Consider the following 19,587-nt stretch of genomic DNA (forward strand, 5'->3'; position numbering starts at 1 on the left):
TTGCAGTCTTCATTTTATCTTGATGCATAATGAGACATTCTTAGATTTTAATTACCTTACTGATACATTGGGTAAGTGTGAAATGAAGATTTGTTTGTTCCGTAGAAGCACACAAGCAAATTGTTAAATAATTCTGTGAAAACATGGATCATCAGGTATTGCTGTTGTGAAACCAGCTTGTGTACATGCCGTGAAATTAATTTATTGTGAAATTAACGTAAATATGTTACTTTAGTTCCAAGTTGTTATTCTTGGTGTAATTAGTAATGATAATTAACATACTAAATAAAAAAAAGTGTTGTCGTGGTCTGTTTGAGCCTCTGGAGGTCTGTTATACCTCCATTCTACATGAGGAGGCAGCAAAGCTCCATTTCAACACTGTCACTCGTTTGTTTTATTTAAAAATCGTTCAAAACGATAGAGCTCAAATCAAAATCAAGTTGGACTTTTAAAATCATCCTTTAATATTTTTAAAGAAACCCTTTAAATACAAAGGGCAAGTAAAGTGAATTAAAAAATAGAATGAATACAATGATGAACACAATGGAGTGGAATGCAGAATGACGAAGTTGTCTCAAGCATCTGTGTTGTTTCTGCCCTGCTACTGACACACAGTGAGGGCAGCATGATGACATGGGAACTACGATCGTTTATCTGAGGGAAGAGGTAAGGGAACTGTTTCTTTTACACGTATTCGTTGTTAAAGTAAGACTGATAGAATATTTTTTCCTGATATAGTATCCACAAAGACATAGGGCAACGGTTGACATGACTGTAATTTACGATATGATTGTGGCTCAGTTTTCACGATATATTCAAATTTATGTACATAATTATGTAATAAAAATAAACTTCTTTGTAATATTTTTGTCTTTTTCATCTATATATTCAAGTTAAATGTTTTAATATTTGTTATTGTTAAACCTGTCTGTGTTGACATAAAAAGACAGGTGTGACTTGGAATTCAAGTACTCACCTTCGTAGTTGTCAAGTTGCTCACATTATATATGCTTTTATTATTTAGAACAGTGTCCATATGTAGCCCAATGCAAGTGTCTGATATATTTGCTTTCATGCAGTGATTCCTTTTATTCATGTCGTTACAGTCATTAGAGATACTGAATGGCACCTGTTGAAGAGGGTATAGTTTGGTTATCAGGCTGTACGTTCTCCCTACAGATTAGCATTGTGTCAGCCCTCTTCATCATCATATATGTTACACTCCACAGTCTTTGTGCGGGCTGTTACAGGTACGCTATTTACATTCTTTTCGTCTTTTATTGAATTTGTGATTATGGCTTTCATGCAACAATCCAAATCTAACTATTAAAATAATCTAGTATTCTTGGGGAAATTCATATTTTTATCTCATGTTTTGCTCATTCAAAACACACCCAGGAAAAGGGTGTAATAAAATGCATATTTTACATTAGTAGAATGCTGAGTAAATTCAATGGATGATTCCAATGGAATGTGCTTTGGCAGGTTTAGATCAAGGGAACCTATGGGAAGATATACTTGTAGCGCAAGTGTCTAAGCCACAATGTGAAAAGCTATTTTTAATGTTAGAGACGAAGAGACCTGTTTGTCAACATATAAAAAGTGCTTTTTAGATGGACAGCTGAGTGATAACATTTGCAAATATTATGCAAAAACATGTAAAATATGAACAGAATGTATAGGGTTGTATCTGAAATATTTCCAGCAGTCTAACCAACTTCTCTTTTTATGCATGACAGTGCTATGCATTTGTACAGACACGAGAAAAAGAATCTTCCGTTTCCACAAAACGTAAGAGACTCATGCAAAAATACCACTTAGAATGCAGTATATAACGTATATTCTGCACTCCAGTACAATGCATGATCACTGATGACCAATTGATAATCAATTTCCAGAAGAAGATTATTTTCTGCTTTGAGACTATTTCACATGCATTGCTAAGCCATAAAAATAAATAGTTGTAAATTGCATCAAATTAGCAAGAGAATAAGTCATTTTCAAAGAGTCATTGGATATAATCTTCAAAGGAAATGGAGAACAGAGTTCAAACAACTATGAATGAACGTTCAAATTTTAAATGTGATGTGAAGTGGAAAAAGGTTAAAAAAAAAACTCCTAAACACAAGTAGATGTCCTCTTACCCTTGCAGAAAGCACCTGAGGTTACTGAGCAGTTTGGCAGAAATCTAAACAGGCTTGAACATGGTTGGTATAACCTTGACATTGGCTCTTTATATGTTGTTTATTTCAGAATTATCTTAATATGCATCCACAAAGTGACAGTACATTAATGTGTTGATATTGTAATATTGTCCTATTACTTTTCTTACTGTTCTGATCTCCTCCTATATGCATGTCAATCATATGCACATTTCAACCAGGCACTGATACCCCTTGTCAAATTCCTGCAGTTTCTATGGGAACCTCAAGTCCACAGTGTGTTAAAGCGCTACCACTTCCTTCTCTTCCGTCGGATCCCACGGCTCACATAGAGCCTCTGAGACATACGCCTTCATTTCATTGCCAGGAATGTGGGAATATTTTTTCCTGCAGTGATGAATGTATACCAACTACCCAGGATCTAACTGATCATACATACTCTCTCCTGGACACTGAATTAAATGAGGAAAATCCTTATGATTATATCAGTGAGCCTCCAACACTGCGTCTGTCCGACAGAGCTGAAGGGGATAGTGAGAGACCCTCCCCAATAATACCAAAGCTGGTGGAGCTTAATGTTAATCACTCAGACACAGCCCTCAACAACCCGGTAAACAACCGGGAAATGGAGCAGCCTCTCGTTCTGAGTGACCGATGTTTGACTTGTACAGAACCGTCTGCTCTTTATGCCACAGTGAACTGGGACACCAAAAATCTGAAAAACACAGAAGCTGTGATAAACACATATTATGCAGTGGATGAAATGATCGATGATGAGGCTGCCCCTCCCATTCCATATAAACATTTCTAGTATCATGCTGTTTTTCATGATTCATCATACTGTAGATTTTTATTTATTCACATCAAGCATTAAAAATAAACTTACATGCATAATCACATTTTTCAAAAATGTCTTTGTATTTATGACCTTTTACAAGGTTTTAGGATGTTTTTATTGCCAGCAGTTCATGCTGTTACATAACATGTAGCCTAATAAGTGTGTGAATTATACAATTTTATTTATGTTTGATATGAATCATAATGTTTTGTTTATTTACATTTTACAAGCATAAAAACGTACACCATGGATTATAACCTTTAAAAATGTCATGCTGTTACATAACCTCCAGCCTTATAAATGTATCAGTTCTAACATTGTTGCAACTTTCTAAAACTGTATAAATAAAGCCAGCCACGGCAGGGTTATTGTAGGTCAATGCGAGTCACATGACGCAGTGCCTCGAGACTGGATGACTGAAACTCAACATGTTTGTGCTGTCCAGACCTAAAATCCCCTTTGGAGGATGAAGTCCGTCGGCGGCTGACAGAAGAAAGCTTATAATCCCCCGACATCAGGCACGTTTTCTTCCAAATGTCTGTTTGCATATAAACAATGCTGAATATTGAGGAAATAGGTGAAAGGTGACACATCTCTGTGGACTGCTTTGAATGTCTAAACAATAAATTTAATTAAAAAAAATACTGATACAAAAGTATGTGAATGTAACAATGCCAAATACAGAACAAATGCTTGAATGAAGCCCGTTTAAATTAAAAACAAAAAAATGATGGAACAACGTTATGCAAGAAGCAGTTCGTCAAAACAACATCCTGAATGCATCCCCTTATATGTAGGCCTATACATGTATTTATATAAAGCAATACGTGTTGGTTACAAACTAAAGTGGGAGAGAATGGAGCACGTCATTACCATAAACAAATACAAATGCAGTGAATTTATGAAAACATCACACGGTAAACGAATGTAAAAATACCAAAAATGTGCAATAATAGCGACTGCCTTTACACAACAATAATAAATACTCATGATATTTTGTGTAGCGCAACATTAAACCATATAAACCGGTGTATGATGCGGTGCAGTAAGCAAGCAGCTGTCATTAAGCATAGCTGAGCAATAGGGCACGTAAGCTGCGCGAGCACGACGTACAGCCCACCCCCCCCTGAATGACGGCAGAGGAGCGCGGGTGAGCAGCAGGCAGCGGCATCTCTCCCTGCGAAAACATTTCAGGTAAAATCCGTAAAACGGTTCTGCTTTCTCGTGATGGTATGGTAAAAACTGGGGAAAACTACTATTTTGCCGTTCTTACGTTGTTAGAGACTTTTCCCTGTGTGATCGTGTAGCCGGTGTTTTGTGAGCTGTTAAAATTAAGCTACCGTGATTCTGTTTCGCTGCGTAAAATAATGGGTTCTAGTTATGTGCAATAATGTATCTCATTTAATGGCATTTTGGGTCTGCATACTCGTAAAGGATTAGCACAAATGTGTTTTATTTTACTGCAAGTGGCTGTTGTTATGCCTGTTACGATTGTGTACATTAACGGCGCTTGAGCTGAATCTCGTGCACAAACACGTTGCTCGGCGAGGGTGTGTCTTGTGGGGCAGCGATTTAGCCAATCAGCGCACAGTATCCGCCCCCGATGGGAAGGTTTTTTTTGCTGTGTGTGTAAACCAAACGCGAGCGTCTCGTACAAAATATGGATCTGGATTATGGGCACAGATTCATTAATGTTTCAATTGAAGTCATTAATATTAGGCGAAAAAATGGACATCAAACACATAGTCAAAGAAAATACAAGAACAAATATATTTCTACAAATTTGATGTTTTAGTCTTATTTTTTTAGAGACACGTTGGACAAGCTCTGTCATGCATTCTGAATTCCGTTACGGGGTTTGGATTTCTCCATGATGTCACTTCCCAAATCCAGAGTTACAGTATCTAAGAGGCTGATAGTCAGGGGGTGTGTTGCCTTAAAAAAATAGTAAAAGCAAAGTGAAATATCCAAATGCGCTGTTTGTCCTTATGCAGTAAACTGTCGAGTGCATTTGATTAAGGTATTTTTTCTCTTACATAACGATGCGTGGTCTATATCTGATCCATTAGTTCTTTTGCGTTTAAAGTGGCGTAGTTGCTTTGTTTTTAATAAATACTGCTGTTTGTAAATTTATTTATTTATTTTTGCCTCGTGGTGCTACCGCAGACTTGAGCCTGTGTTATTATTAGCCTTCTTGCTTTAAAAGCGCACTGCAAATGCAATGTGTTTAAAAATGTGTTACCATGATTTCAGATTTTTTGTGCGGAGAGCCAAAGCCGGCTGTTTAGCCTAGCTCACTTGGAGAGGGTGCAGAATGGCTGCTGTGAGATCTAGTCCAGGACTGGATGTGGTACAGACGGGCTCAGAAAGGCAGGATTCGTTGGTATGTATTACAAAAAGTAATGTGTAGCTCACCTAGAAAAAATGTAAGTATAAATAGTGTAATCAGATTTGTAGTCTATATTAATGTTGCCAATCCTCACAGATCAACGTGCAATCCTGTGGGCAGGGAGAGGGGGTCAGTGGACAGAAAAGGCTGAATACAGGGCAAAGAATCGAGTGGCTTGTCGATGCCAACACACAGCAAACAAACCGTCATACCTTCCCACGGTCTTCCGGTGTGGACCTGCCCACCTTCAGGTGACTCCAGAGATCTCTTAAATTTTGATTGCTTGCTTTTGTACCAAACCTAAGCATAATCTGTGATGTTGTCGTGTTGAGTCATATGTTGACTTAAATAGTCCATTTTCTCAGCAATGTCTAGGAGACTAAATATTAGAATATCAGATAATCGATAAAGAATAGAATAGATAAAAAGTTCTCATTTGTAGTATTCCATGCCTATGACTGCAGAAATTATTTTCATTTGACAAATGTTTTATGAAGTATGTTTTTGTATGTCTTGTGTGTTTTGTGGTTTATAGTGCCTTTAATATATTTATCTATTTTGAAGTGTTATGTAATGAAGTGTTTATAAAAGCATGAACATTCTTTACTCATTGTCATTTCTCAGGAGTCCCGAATCAGTCGAGATGGATGAGATCATGGCTGCGATGGTGCTCACAAGTCTGTCCTGCAGTCCAGTGGTCCAAAGCCCCCCACAGCGGGATCTCCTGCCAGGTGGGCTGCTTTCTTTTAAAGCTAGATCCTGTCAAACAAAGAGAAAACTTTGTAGTGTTTGCTTAAAAATATCTTTCAAAATATCTTTTTGAATTTTATTATAAAATCTAAATGTTACAACAGTGGCACTACATGTGGCTTCTTCCCATTTATATATACACATCTAATCATTTTTTATACTTTTGTCCTGTTAATGTTTTTAAATTATATAAAGTATTTGTAAAACACAATTGCATGTTGCCACAGGGGACATGGAGTGTTGCGGAGGTGAGCTGTCTGATAGTGGCAGCAGTGGATACTGGAGCTGGGACCATGGCAGTGTAAGCCCCGCCCCTTCCCCATCGGTCACTGAGATGGACAGGCGCCTGAGTCAACCGACGGATGAGGGATTGCACATGGAACTGGACCAAACCGCATGTGAGGAGCTGGAGGCCAGAAGGTGCAAGGTGAGAATGACAGAACAGTCAGGTTTCTAAACCTGAGGGTGTGTCGGAAAGATTTGAAAGCTTTTTCAAATACATGTCTGAGTCACTTTCTGTCTGACAGAGCTTGAGCAGGGGAGCATACAGGTGTCTGTGGCCCGGCTGTGAGAAAGTGTTGACATCACGGGTTGGAATGAAACGGCACATTCGCATTCTTCACTTGGGGTGAGTGTGTCCTATAACTGCTGGAATAACTGCTGAACTGCAAAAAGCAACAAATAACATTTCTTTGTCTGAAATAGTGGGGGCTCAGAGCAGTCTCACAGAGAAGAAGACTTCTACTACACAGAGGTATCTTCTGAAGATGAGGAGACTGCACCTCCATCTCCCGCTCCATCGTTCTCCAGTGGGGCCTGGACTTCTTGTAGTTCCACACAAAGCCAAACCACCCCAGGATGCCAAGATGCTGTCCAGTCGAGTCCTCTCAGCCAATCGGCTCCGAGCAGCGTGTGGCAGATTCACACTGAACATCTCTATCAGGTGAAGGATTGAGTTCTGGTTTAATTTGTGCGAAATCTCCGGGATCTTAATGTGTTTTATTACAGAAAATGTGAAACAGATGACTTTCTAAGTAATTCTAAATTCACTTTTTTGTAAAACTCTGGGCGTGTTCTTTCCCGCAGGCCTGTGCACCCATTCAGGTGACGGTTTCTCCAGGCTCTCCCACCTTATGTAGCTGGACCTTGCCAGGTGATGTCCAGCAAAAACCTCAGGTTGGTTTGTCTCTTCAAAAGCATCTGTTTACCTTGAAGTGACTCACTGTTTGTATCCCGAGTGTTTGAGGCTTGTTTGTTTGTATCGTCATGTGGAAATGAAATAGACTAGATCAGTGGTTTTCACTGGCTTTCCTTTAACCCACACTTACATTTGGCATCATCTGGCAACCCAACACATTGTATATTTGCAACGCGTGGTGAATGTATTTATATACAAGTGGTTAGGCTCAATAATATGCTAAATTATTAACAAGACATAGGCTAAATAGAAAATACACAACTTTTTAATAAGCATAACATAAACGGCAAAAGTGGGATTTACCAGTGAATAGCGAATCCTCATAGTCACATGAGATGTCCACCAGCTGCCTTCAGCACTTATCAACAGGATGACGACCATAAATGAAATGCTTTGTCCTCCTTTTTAAAAGTTCACGGGCCTGTTTATTTCGCAATTCTGGCTATGGACGAATAGTTAGTCACATTTTGTTATTTACATTTCTTCTCTTCCCGTTTGTCCTGCAAAGGTCTGCAGCCTCAGATATTCAGACACGGTTAATGGCATTTTACTTAATGAGACTTTGTGTTTAACAGAGGGTAACGGAAACAAAGATACTGTGAAAGTGTAAAAGCAAAATGAAATTTACGTCGTTGTTGTAGATGGCAGCACCTCGCAGCCGGTCGGTGAGTGTCGGAGAGCAGTGGCTGCAGCGAAACAGCGCCCCCACCAGATCACAGACCATGAGTGCATCTCCCTCTAGAGGGCACTGTTCATTCAGGTATTACACTGTTAGTTGTTGAGTAAACCACATAAATACTGTCAAAAACAAGTGCTTAAGTAGGAATATTTAGGGTATATAGCATAAAACAAGCTTTATGTTCTAACATCTTCGCTAAAACAGTATTTAATATTCCTACTTGTAATACTCCGAGGTCAAAATGTTTTGGATGAAAGTGTCTTCTAAATGATTGTTCATGTAATAATTGTAATAAATGTTATAGTTTAATTAAATATTAAAATGTAATAAAGTAGTCAGGCGACTGTTTACATTAGATTACACTAACAAAAGTCATTTTCAATAGTGCCCATTGTTAATTTTAGTGTATGTGTTGTGCATTCTTAGAAAGGGCCGCGGTGAGGCCAAGAAGTGCCGAAAAGTGTATGGTGTGGAGCGCAGGGACCAATGGTGCACTGCCTGCCGGTGGAAGAAAGCCTGCCAGCGCTTCCCGGACTAAAAAAAAGACTTAAGGAGATGAGAAAGAATCTCTGCTTTCTTTTTTCCAGCTACTTCCTGCACTGTAGAGGATCCCTCGTTTCACTTTTCTACCTTCTTTGTTTTCCTACCACAGTTTAAAGTGTTTTGTCATGTTTTCCCACAAATTGAACACTGGTACTAGATATTGATAATGTGTGGAGTAGTAGAATCAGATTGAATTTTGCCCTCTTATGAGACTAAAGTGTACCCCGTACCTAAAAAAGTGTTTTGGGGGGGTTTCTACCCCAGTCTTGCACTTCATGTACACCTGAGATATTTAAGTGATCGATGATTTTTGTATACTGTGGACAATGTGTTGCTTTGAACATTTTCATGATGTTTTTCTATTGCCGTTTTGTTAGCCTGAAAATTACACTGTTACTGTAACAGTGTAATGCCATGTATCGTCTTTTTTTTCTACGTATTTACACAGAATTTAGTCACAACTTTACGTTCCGCAGGGTTTGCTGTAGCGCTTCCTATCAATCTAAACTGCCAGATATAAAGCTAAAATGATGTTGAGTGAAAGATGATGTGTCAGATGTTGTTTGATGGAGATACAAGTGCAGCTATACTCTTGATGGTATACCAAAGTGCTATTGCAAAGCTGAGTAAAAGGGAGTTTGACTGAAAACTGCTGTGAGAACAGTTTGGCCTGGTTCCTTTTGTATTTTACTTGACATCCTTCCAAATAGTGTTGAGGTCTTATTTGTACAAAACTGGATTTTACCCAAAGGAACATCTAAAGGATTTGACAGCCTAACACTATACTTAAAAATAAAGATGGTTCAAAAGACATGAGATAAAATATGCAAATTTCAAAAGCTTGTCATTTGAGCATTACAAATAACAAGAACAATCGTAAAATTATTTTATTGGCTTTTTTGTGTGCATTTCATGTACAAGTGAAAAGAATTAAAGAAAAGTTCACTTTCCAGAAATGTTTGCAGTGTGTTTGAAATGATAACTATTCACAAAGCCAAAAACGTCTACCCAAATAAAATCTTATATTTATACCAGGAATACTGTAAAGAACACTTACACTGTCTGCCCATTCTTTGCATCTTGGTGGGTTTGAAAAGGAATAGCAATAAACAATTTACCTTGACATTAACCAGCGACTATTAATTTAGAGAGAATTTGTCAAACACTATGATGATTTTATTCATATAAGATGTCCATGCATAAATAAACAGACACGTAAAATGAGTGCAAACTTGAAATAGACATTCTCATTGCCAGCCTTGCCTGAAAATGGCATGGATTTGTTTATGCATTATTTGCAAAAGAAATAAGTAAAGCATAAAATCTGTTTTATAACAAGTTTCCTCAGCACTTGCTCTGTCCACCGTTACCATTACGCAGGGCAGAAGGGACCCTCTGTTTTAATCAGCAGCTTTCAACAATAATTTCGAGTTATTAGCTCTAGGGGGCAGCACTGTCCTGCAAATGCCTAAAGGGATACTTCACCCAAAAATGAAAATTCTGTCATAATTTACTCACCTTCGAGTTGTTCCAAATCTGTATAAATGTAATTGTTCTGATATTTGGAAGAATGCTTACCAAACAGATCTTGCCCCGCATTGACACCCATAATAGGAAAAATTACTTTACTATTTTTTAGTTGAACACAAAAGTAGACATTTTGAAGAATGTAGGACAGCAAACAGTTCTGGGGCACTTTTGACTACCATTGTATTTTTTCCTACTGTGGTAGTCAGTGGGGACAAAATCTGTCTGCTTATAAGCATTCTTCCAAATACCTTTATCTGTGTTCATCAGAACAAAGAAATTTATGCAGATTTGGAACAACTCCAAGGTGAGTAAATGATGACAGAATTTTCATTTTTGGGTGAAGTATCCCTTTAAACATCTGAAGAATATATATTCTTCATATTGCAACTATTCCTTTCTGTAAAATAATTTTGAATTTAAGATAATTAGTTATTGATTTTTTGGAGGAATTACATAGTTTTAAAACATGTGCAAACAAACCAATTTTAGCACAATACCATGTGCAAGGTTTAATGTATATATGAATAAAGTGCTTTCTCTCAGTTAAGTCAATCCACAAAATAGAAAATAAAACTGCGCCCTGACTCCACTAAACCCACTGCTCTCATATGTAACTGATTCACATGCTCATTTCAAATTTTACTGCTTTGCTTTTTATTTTTTTCAACAATGCACAAAATTTTATTTAGGATTATTAATCTATAAATGAACAATGGTCTCATCAGCAACATTTGTCCTAACAACCATCAACATTTTATCGCCCTGCTGAAAAAAAATACAAATGTAATGGTTTCCATAATCACCATGTTTAGATTTAAACCTTTATAAAATTCCTTTATGTTGTTCTCTTGGTTCCCATCTGCCAGATAACATCCCACGAACAGAACCCAACACATACCAATAGAGTCCCACAGAGACCATTACAGTTTTAATTAAAATTCCCATTATAACCATTAAATCCATTTCAATTTCTGTAATGGTTTCTATTGTTTTTTTCAGCAGGGGTGTTTTTGATGTCAGGAGCGGCACCATGAAGATGTCAATAAAAACAATGCTACAAAATATTTCTCTTGTTATTAAACACAGATTAATCTAGTTCTGGGTTGTGATCGAAGTTACTGATGGCTGATGAGCAGCTTGTTGTGAGTTGAGGTAAGTGAAAGACCAGAGCCTGTACCATAAGCACCTACATGTCATTCTGTCTTCGGATTCTTGCCGAGATGTTGCCGGACCGACCCGAACGACCTGTCAAGCTCAGGTACTGCCTCAATAACTGACTCACACGCTTCTGGTTGTTCCACTTCCTGGCGGACTTCCTTATCCCTATGAAACCACCATAGCGTTTCTGCAAAGGCCTCCCGGAGCTCACCAACTTTTTGAAGCCATGGCGACCTTTCATAAAGCCTCCGAATCGCTTGGATAAATTCACGCCTGCATCGTTGGTCTTCTCTTCTTCCACATCTACACCATCCTGTTCCTCCTCTGTCCCCGGATCATACGAAACTCCAAGTTTCTGTGGGGTCTCCACCTCCTCTGAGGCCTGCTGGCTGTGGAGAGCTTGCGCGGCGTGTCGAAACCGCTCCAAAGCTTCGGTAAATTCTACACCATTGTCATTCTCTATGCTTACCGTGGCCACAGGCTGCAATTCCTTATCTGAGCGCTTTGAAGTTTCTTCTCCTTGTAATGCCAGAGGAAGCTGGTTTAAACCCACCGCTTGATAACACAAATCCCAGGTTAATGCTGGGGATGCCTGTGACTCACATTCCAGGATACACACCTGCAAAACCAGAGATAGAACAGAAAATGGGGTAATTGATGAAAAAGATATGTTCGTCTTTCCACTTCTCATTGGACTGTGGAGATAGCCAAGTTTTCAAAGACACCCCCCACCTGCAAATCACTCATACGCCCCTGGTCATAGACAATGCTAAGTGCAAACAGGATCTTAGGAGTGAAATGGGATGTGAAATGATATGTAGGCGCTGATGCAAGAAATAATATGATAATTGAGTGACTGGAATGGGGATAAAAATCTCCATTGTGAATGTGAGCAGCAGCGCACGTCTGTATTAAAAAGCTGGTTGAATTCACAAAACGCTCATGAGATGCTTTGTTTGGATCATGAGGAGGATTATGTCGCAGGTGAAGCTGCCTATACATTAGATCATAGACCATAAATGATATAGCAATGAAGCGGAACTAGAAATCATGTGCATGACCATTGAGAATTAAATGTCAGATAGGAGATGCAATGCAGAATACATATCAGTATAGTTAGAGAATACAGAATTACATGTGCCTTGCAACACATGCATGTAAATGTGAAAAAACTGCGTCCCCAAATACATGTTTGCGTATTGATGAAATGTAACTATTGATGAAACGTAAGGTCTGACGTCATTGCGGAACCACAGAGGAAAACCATACCCACAGGGTCCCATCTGGCTATGGCAAAAGTGCCCCCACCAAGTGTCAATCACTGCTCCCCGCAGCATCAGCAGTTGACAGCGCCACAAAAGTCAATTATGGGTAGATATTACCCGATAGCCCCAGTCACAGCTGTTTGGTCCACAGTCATTAGCAACATGATTACAGCAACTATTGTGACAGCGATTGTGACAGCGAGTAACCAACTTTTAACAAAGTTGATTTATAACATAGTTTCCTCATAAAATTGGTTATTCTCTTGCAAGACCTTCGGTTGCACAGACATTTTACAATCACATCTTTCATTTACATTACAGCTAGGAGAGGTGTCACTAAAAATTATATTGTCTTGATACGGTGTTTAACATAACAATAGGATCAATAGTCTCCTCTATAGGAGATTCTTGTAAAACATCACCTTTTACACATATAGTATAGTATACGACCACAAAATAGGCCCGTACCCAAAGAAACACAACACCCATGGGCTTGTTGAGTATTTAGTTACTAAACTACACTCCACACTAACTACACTAAAGAAATGTTGGGTTTTTCAACCCAGCGTTGGGTCAAAAATAGACAAACCCAACCGCTGGGTTATTTTAACCCATCGTTGGGTCAAATCTAACCATAACTGTTGGGTTTGTCCATTTTTGACCCAACAATGGGTTTAAAAAACAACAGCATTTTTTAGAAGCGCATAAGAATGAACAGGGCGTTGGTCCCCAGATTTCTAGCTTTACTAGCTTTCGACTCTGTTAGAATATGGCTGAATATGGAAAAAACCATCTGTAAGGTCAGGTGCTGATGTTGAGTGATAGGGTCAGGATCACCAATAAATCCCAAATGTGTTTGGTAGGGTTCAGACTGGTGCTCTGTGCTGGCCAGTCAACACTGGCATCAGATCATACAGGTAATTCATTTCTTTATTGACCTGAGGCATTGTCACAAAAAATGTCTCTCCCCAAATTGTTGCCACAAATTTGGAATGACCAACCATTGTCTGCGGTAGCATAAAATGTTGTCCCTGGAATCATGTGTTTCTAATAACCATTGGCCATTTACAGTGTAGAAAAGCTGAAAAATAAAATAGTGCATAGTGTATTTCAGGATTTCCTATTGAATGAAGATTTGACTCCTATTGAATCGATTAATGTGTAGATTGTAAAAAAAGGATTCAAATTAGTCGTCTAATGTACTCTACTTTTAAAGGGATAGTTCATCCAAAAAGAAAAATTCTGTCATCATTCACTCACCCTTTTGTCATTTCAAACCTGTATGACAAACACGAACACGAAAGAAGATATTTTGAAAAATGTTGTTAACTGGCCCCCATTAACTTGCACTGGTTTTGTGTCCATAAAATAGAAGTGAATGGGTTCCAGTGCTGTTCGGTTACCAACTTTCTTCAAAATATCTTCTTTCGTGTTCTGTGGTAGAAAGAAAGTCATAAAGGTTTGAAATGACAAGAGGGTGAGTAAATGATGAAAGATTTTCATTTTAAGGTCAACTATCCCTTTAACAGGGATATGTCACTCACCAGTGTATTAAAAGCTTGCTCTTCGGGTAGTAGTCCACAGGTTAAACAGTCCCCTTGACAGTCACTGTGACCCAGGCTGCACAGGCTTAAAAGTAGAAGGGTCCAAAATGGGGTCTTCATGACGTTTACACTGAACATACACTGCGACAAACAAGCAGAGTAGAAAGTTAGTCAATGCAGCCTCTGTGTTTTCTGAATGAAGGCAGGAAGGAAGCTGAGTGTTTGTTATTCACCACTTTTAGTGTAAAGTGATTTATTTAATGCAATTTATTAAATGATGTAATAACTGGCAAAGCAGTGCAACTGGTTTTCCAAATGTTCCAAGTTCTGTTTTTACAACAGGAAATTTAAAGTGGTCCTAGGATGTATTTAGAACATACTTCAGAATGATGCTCCAATGTAATATATTATGCAATTTGGCAGCACCAGAGGTCCTACATTAGTCATATTTGATTATACAGGACAGCCAGCGTATGCCCTTGTTTGCTGTTTTATTATCTAGTTTGTCTCATTCTTATTTTCTGACTGTGGTTGCTTTCACAAGTACATTCATTTGTGTAGACGTGCACGTATAGAGCCTATATGACCTAACTAATCAGCTTGAAATAACCTTTTTGACCCAACCGGCGTCAATCAGCTAAATGAATTCTCACTAATCCCTGACATTAACAGATAATCAGGCATTTTAAAGATAAACCCCAAAGACGTGGCCATCGGCAGATAACATCACGTCACTCAAAAGGAATCAAATCCCCTAACAGATCTGAAGAATTCACACGTGGAATTGTAACTTAAACATTACATTTGATATCTTATAACGCTAGGAATCCACCAGCAATGCTTTCAGCAACCAAACGTCAACATTTGAAAACCGCCATCTGTTTTTTTCCACACATATACTGAAGTTCATTAAGGAAACTCATCATAGGCCCTAATTAATGTCTGAATTAGTGTGTGTGTGTGTGAAGCATAATGAGAAGGAAATGAGCGCGAGGGAGAAAGAGCGGGAATGCAGTTACCATCTAACTGTGAGTCATGCGCTGCGCCAGCACACATTAGTCACGACCGCATTAAGAGAGAAACGCGCTTGAACACACTTTAAAACGTTTTTTTTCGATGAAATCCCCCAAAAATCTTTTTGGAACTTTGGAGTGGTCATGAATTTTGAGGTAGACTGATATCTCAGCCCTGTGAACAAATAAATATGGAATTATAGCACGATGTGGACAAGGAAAGCACTATTAAAAATGATGACACAAAAAATCAAACAACCCGCAAATGTAACCTATATAGTTTAATTTGGAGATCGATTTGATTGATTTTCTATGATTATCTCCCGCTATAATTGTTTATTAAAAGAATATGTCAGAGTTAATGGAAAGGTAACAAATGAATTATGTTATTGGGCTGAAAGTCAATAAGTATTGACTCTAACTGACTCTCTTTAAAAGATGTTTTATGACTTAGCTTGGAGTAAAATTGTAGTCTTTTTGGCATAATGATTTACTCCAATACCAACTCTGTCAGACATGCTTCCTACAAGTCTTTTAATCAATAGAAATTGACAAAAGAGTAACAAATGAAGAAGTAGTTCAGAAGAAAGTGTTGGAACAATTTTATGAGAAATGTTGAGAGTTAAAATCTCTTTCCATTTTCTATTCATTTCATCTCATTGCTGTCTAGGGGAATCACTGAGATAAAAAGGGGTGATAAACAAAAATCTGCGATATCAATGCAAATCAAGGGAAATTGCTCAAGGTGCACGTAAATTTCCTAAGGGAATAAAATGCATCTCAGTGCATAAAAACTGAAATGGCACGCAAAGGATTGTGTGCTACATATTTCGGTAGGCCTATCTAAGGTCCTATAATGCAGAATTGTGGTGATACATTTCTCCTTATATGCTTTGTCCAGAACCTTTACCCACACGAAGTGACAAATCTAAGGGTATGCGTCTAATCGGATTAGACCGGCCTGCTCGCCTTCTCCTACAGCCACCTGATCATATCACCTCCACAGTAAACACCAGACCCTATTCTCATTCTGTCCCTGCACCACAGCTAAAGCACAGATGCTTAAACGCAAGACTCTGTGAAATCACGTTTGACAGTTTTCTTGGACCTAATTTTAATTTTTCCTGGAAATTATGGCATGTCAAAAATAAACAATAAGAATTGTCTGTATTTGTTTATTGCAGGAAGAACACGATTTCTCTCCCACATTAATATTATCCTGCGACTTTAGCTTGAATGTGAATGCACTTCATCCCGCATGTACAGTGCTGTGAAAAAGTATTTGCCCCCTTCCTGATTTTTTGTTTTTTTGCATATTTGTCTTGCTTAAATGATCCAGATCATCAAACAAATTTTAATATAACTCAAAGAAAACCAGAGTAAATACAAAATGCAGTTTTTAAATGATGGTTTTATTTATTAAGGGAAAAAACAATCCAAACATTTCTGCCCCTATGTGAAAAAGTAGTTGCCCCGTAAACCTAATAGCTTGTTGTGCCACCCTTGGCAGCAACATCTGCAATCAAACGTTTGCGACAGCTCGCAATGAGTCTTTCACATCGCTGTGGAGGAATTTTGTCCCACTCTTCTTTGCATATAATATTAAAATTTGTTTGATGATCTGAATCATTTAAGCATGACAAATACGCAAAAAACATAATACTTTTTCACATCACTGTATATACATTAAATGATAGCTCACCTGTTTGCTACATCTTGCAGTTTTTTGCAGATCGCAGTTTTATGATATCGAAATAATCGAGCCTCTTCTCACTGTCATAACCACTTTCGCTGAGGAATGGGGGATTCGCATGGTTACTTTAATTGAAAGCACAATGATTGCCAGAGGGCTGCGAGTCCATTGTAGATGATCATGGTCCCCCACACATACACACTGCCCGGGAAGATAGCAGCAATCATTGCATTATCCGCCCCATGGCCATGACAATGAGCATTGAATTTAGGTAGGGAGCAAAAAAGTTTCTTTATTTATTTATCTTTGAAGGCATGATATTTTCATTGTGAGAAGAAAAGTCGATAGATGTCACTGTCATTTTATATCAATAGTGAACGAATGTTGCCAAATGCTTGGAAAAAAATGGTTTGACTCATAGACAGTTCCAATTTCTTGAGAATGTTTGAGATTTCAATGCAAAATAAAAATGACTCAGACTTCAATTCTCAGACTGAAAACTTTTGAATAATAAAAAACTCATAATGAGTCGTGAGCAATCATACATCTCCAAGAACAGCTGAAAGCAAAATTACGGGATGAAATGCATTCAAGTGTCACAATTATATATCATTAGAATCAATAAGAGAGAACATTCGAAATGGCAGCATTGACCTTATGGTTTGGATTTTGAGTGATCTCGTGACTATAATTATGTTTTTCATTGCAATTAATATTAAGTTGCTCATGCTCAAATGTTTAGTACTTTAGGAAATCCACTGAGGACATTAATTGATTTAATAGATTTAGACTTGCATGTTTATGAGTGTACAGCCGTAATTGATAGACATAATTATGCATGCAACATTTCTGCTGTAATGGATTTTGGGTAAAAATCAATTTAACATGGCAAAGGTAATTAATCTGAAGAAAACTGCCCACCCTAATGTACTGCAAAGCTCAATAATGACACAAAATTACAAAAATGCATTAATGTTTAAATGCAGAAAAGCATTTTTGAGCCATAGGGAATATACAGTATGTCCTTTATACTGCAGTTCTGATAACAAAGCATACACAAGTATAACATAAAGACTAAATATTTAAAGTTACGTGCAACAGTCTATGACATTTTGCAGGCTTTAAAAGATCTGTTTGGTTAATGCTCATTATAGAGATGCTGGTCCAGAAATTATACAGTTATTTTCCCATTTTAAAATCAAAACAATTTTTATTTTCTCTAATTTGGTACATTTATGCTTACATTGAAATCAAATTTTGTAATTTGCAGCATTAGTAAAGCACATTTCTCACTAATGTTTTCATATTAAAAATGCATGTCTCTTTTTCTGTATGTTTTGTTATGTACTAATATTAGATGTGGTATTAATGTATAGCACTTGTTGCTCCTTTACATAGGTCGCAATACATAAATGTTATAATGAGAATTTATACAGAACTCTGTACTAAAGTCTGAAGTTAATATAAAAGACTTTCCGTGGACCACATCGATAGATTTAGTTAAATTAGCGCTTTAGACAAGAATCAATTATCTACGGATAATTTTGGGTCAAAATGACTGTGCCTCCTTCTTCACTGACTTCAAACTGAGAACAGCCACTCAGGTGTCTGTGATCAAAGCCGAGGTGACAAGAGACTATAAAGCTTTTTGTCTAGTACTTTTGTCTATAACACTTTTATGCATTCTTAATTTCAAATTGACTCCAAATTTTGATACCGTCCAAATAATCCACTACAATTCTATTTATTCTATAATAAGAAATACATTATTTGAAAAACCAAGGAGCCAAAAACAAGTTGATATGAATACATAAATAAATAAAAAAGACAAAACTTTTTAAACAAACGTTGCAAGCAACTAAAAATGGCTGCATTGCCAACTATGCCAAGTTTAAATGGCACTGATGTATGTGTTTGTAACAAAGATGATTCAAGGGGGAAAAAAAAACATGAGTAATGGAAAAAGATTATCAGCACAAATCATTAAAACATCACCCAGGGACCTAAAGACCCATCCACATTAACACGGCACTAATTCATACACCCCTTTATAAAATTTGGGTTGTGAATAAAGAAAATCTGCAGTCCTGTTGGCTTGAAAAAATATTAACTAACATTAACCGGCTAACAATTGCGTAAGACATAGACCAACAATAAGAAAATATACTGTCGCAACAGGCTAAAACCAACCAATTACCCAACAACACAGGCATAACCAGCACCCATTCACTGTGAAATTATAAATGAATCTCTATGACACTTTGTTTTACCTGCAGGTCTTCTGAGGTTTATTCTCTGTCTCTCTTCACTTTCAGTCTTGAAGTGTAGCTGTTATGTCCAATCTTCAGCTTCTGGGTTTGTTCAACTGCTTGCCGGCTCTCTTTCTCTCCCCTCTTATACCGACACACCCCTTTCTCTGGATCAGCCCCCCCCCCAGTGTCTGTGGATTGGGGCTACACTAAGAGGGGCACTACGCACAACCTGGGAAGCCATACAACCCTTAGTCAATGCTGACGTACGAGATCAACGATCAACGTCACTTCTTTCTCCACCCCACAAGAAATTACCTGGGCTAAAAATACCCGTCATTCAATTTCCGAGCAAGAAATTCATTGGTATTAGATAATAATGTATCGACTCTATATGTCCGAACGTCGTTCCCATCAATTAATTGATTATTCGAAACTTAGTCGTGATAACATGCGTTTAACAAGCAGGAGCACTGCAATTTACAGTTGAGCAGTGCATACAAGAGAAAAACAAAGTCTCCCAGAGGCAAAGGGAAGTCTCGGTGGACGGTACGACACCACAAAGGAAGACAAGAT

At 37.9% G+C, this 19,587-nt stretch overlaps 3 protein-coding genes across 5 annotated transcripts; 2 read left to right on the forward strand and 1 right to left on the reverse strand.

The window, feature by feature from the left end:
- The first annotated feature begins 444 nt into the window (after nucleotides 1-444).
- Nucleotides 445-3,637, forward strand: LOC130566140 (uncharacterized). Of its 2 annotated transcripts, none has more exons than XM_057353384.1 (5): nucleotides 445-666; nucleotides 1,107-1,250; nucleotides 1,740-1,791; nucleotides 2,153-2,207; nucleotides 2,384-3,637. In XM_057353384.1, exons 2-5 carry the CDS (start codon nucleotides 1,123-1,125, stop codon nucleotides 2,971-2,973), a joined length of 825 nt encoding a protein of 274 aa, XP_057209367.1. In that variant the 5' UTR covers nucleotides 445-666; nucleotides 1,107-1,122; the 3' UTR covers nucleotides 2,974-3,637. The 2 variants fall into 2 exon arrangements, with proteins under 2 accessions (XP_057209367.1, XP_057209368.1); XM_057353385.1 differs by having other exon boundaries at nucleotides 448-666; nucleotides 2,414-3,637.
- Nucleotides 3,638-4,115: 478 nt separating this feature from the next.
- znf395b (zinc finger protein 395b) lies at nucleotides 4,116-9,672 on the forward strand. 2 transcript variants are annotated; one of them, XM_057353801.1, is made up of 10 exons: nucleotides 4,116-4,194; nucleotides 5,254-5,383; nucleotides 5,486-5,640; nucleotides 6,014-6,120; nucleotides 6,367-6,566; nucleotides 6,667-6,767; nucleotides 6,845-7,082; nucleotides 7,226-7,315; nucleotides 7,979-8,097; nucleotides 8,443-9,672. In XM_057353801.1, exons 2-10 carry the CDS (start codon nucleotides 5,315-5,317, stop codon nucleotides 8,552-8,554), a joined length of 1,191 nt encoding a protein of 396 aa, XP_057209784.1. In that variant the 5' UTR covers nucleotides 4,116-4,194; nucleotides 5,254-5,314; the 3' UTR covers nucleotides 8,555-9,672. The 2 variants fall into 2 exon arrangements, with proteins under 2 accessions (XP_057209784.1, XP_057209786.1); XM_057353803.1 differs by lacking the exon at nucleotides 4,116-4,194 and adding an exon at nucleotides 4,917-5,020.
- pnocb (prepronociceptin b) lies at nucleotides 9,433-19,297 on the reverse strand. Its single transcript, XM_057353804.1, has 3 exons — nucleotides 19,033-19,297; nucleotides 14,057-14,197; nucleotides 9,433-11,866 (listed from the first exon to the last, which is right to left on the reverse strand). The coding sequence occupies exons 2-3, from the start codon at nucleotides 14,192-14,194 to the stop codon at nucleotides 11,276-11,278; spliced, it is 729 nt and encodes a 242-aa protein (XP_057209787.1). The 5' UTR covers nucleotides 14,195-14,197; nucleotides 19,033-19,297; the 3' UTR covers nucleotides 9,433-11,275.
- Nucleotides 19,298-19,587: the final 290 nt, after the last annotated feature.

Source organism: Triplophysa rosa, linkage group LG15 (assembly GCF_024868665.1).
Source record: "Triplophysa rosa linkage group LG15, Trosa_1v2, whole genome shotgun sequence".
NCBI classification, from domain to species: Eukaryota; Metazoa; Chordata; class Actinopteri; order Cypriniformes; family Nemacheilidae; genus Triplophysa; species Triplophysa rosa.

Excerpts from the sequence above, each read along its gene's own strand:
- LOC130566140 (XM_057353384.1), top strand. The coding sequence starts at position 1,123 with ATGGCACCTGTTGAAGAGGGTATAGTTTGGTTATCAGGCTGTACGTTC. Across the intron at positions 1,251-1,739 it reads CTTTGTGCGGGCTGTTACAG|TGCTATGCATTTGTACAGAC; the intron begins GTACGCTATTTA and ends TATGCATGACAG. Across the intron at positions 2,208-2,383 it reads TCTAAACAGGCTTGAACATG|GCACTGATACCCCTTGTCAA; the intron begins GTTGGTATAACC and ends CATTTCAACCAG.
- znf395b (XM_057353801.1), top strand. The coding sequence starts at position 5,315 with ATGGCTGCTGTGAGATCTAGTCCAGGACTGGATGTGGTACAGACGGGC. Across the intron at positions 5,384-5,485 it reads CAGAAAGGCAGGATTCGTTG|ATCAACGTGCAATCCTGTGG; the intron begins GTATGTATTACA and ends CAATCCTCACAG. Across the intron at positions 8,098-8,442 it reads AGAGGGCACTGTTCATTCAG|AAAGGGCCGCGGTGAGGCCA; the intron begins GTATTACACTGT and ends GTGCATTCTTAG.
- pnocb (XM_057353804.1), bottom strand. The coding sequence starts at position 14,194 with ATGTTCAGTGTAAACGTCATGAAGACCCCATTTTGGACCCTTCTACTT. Across the intron at positions 11,867-14,056 it reads AGCAAGCTTTTAATACACTG|GTGTGTATCCTGGAATGTGA; the intron begins GTGAGTGACATA and ends CTGGTTTTGCAG.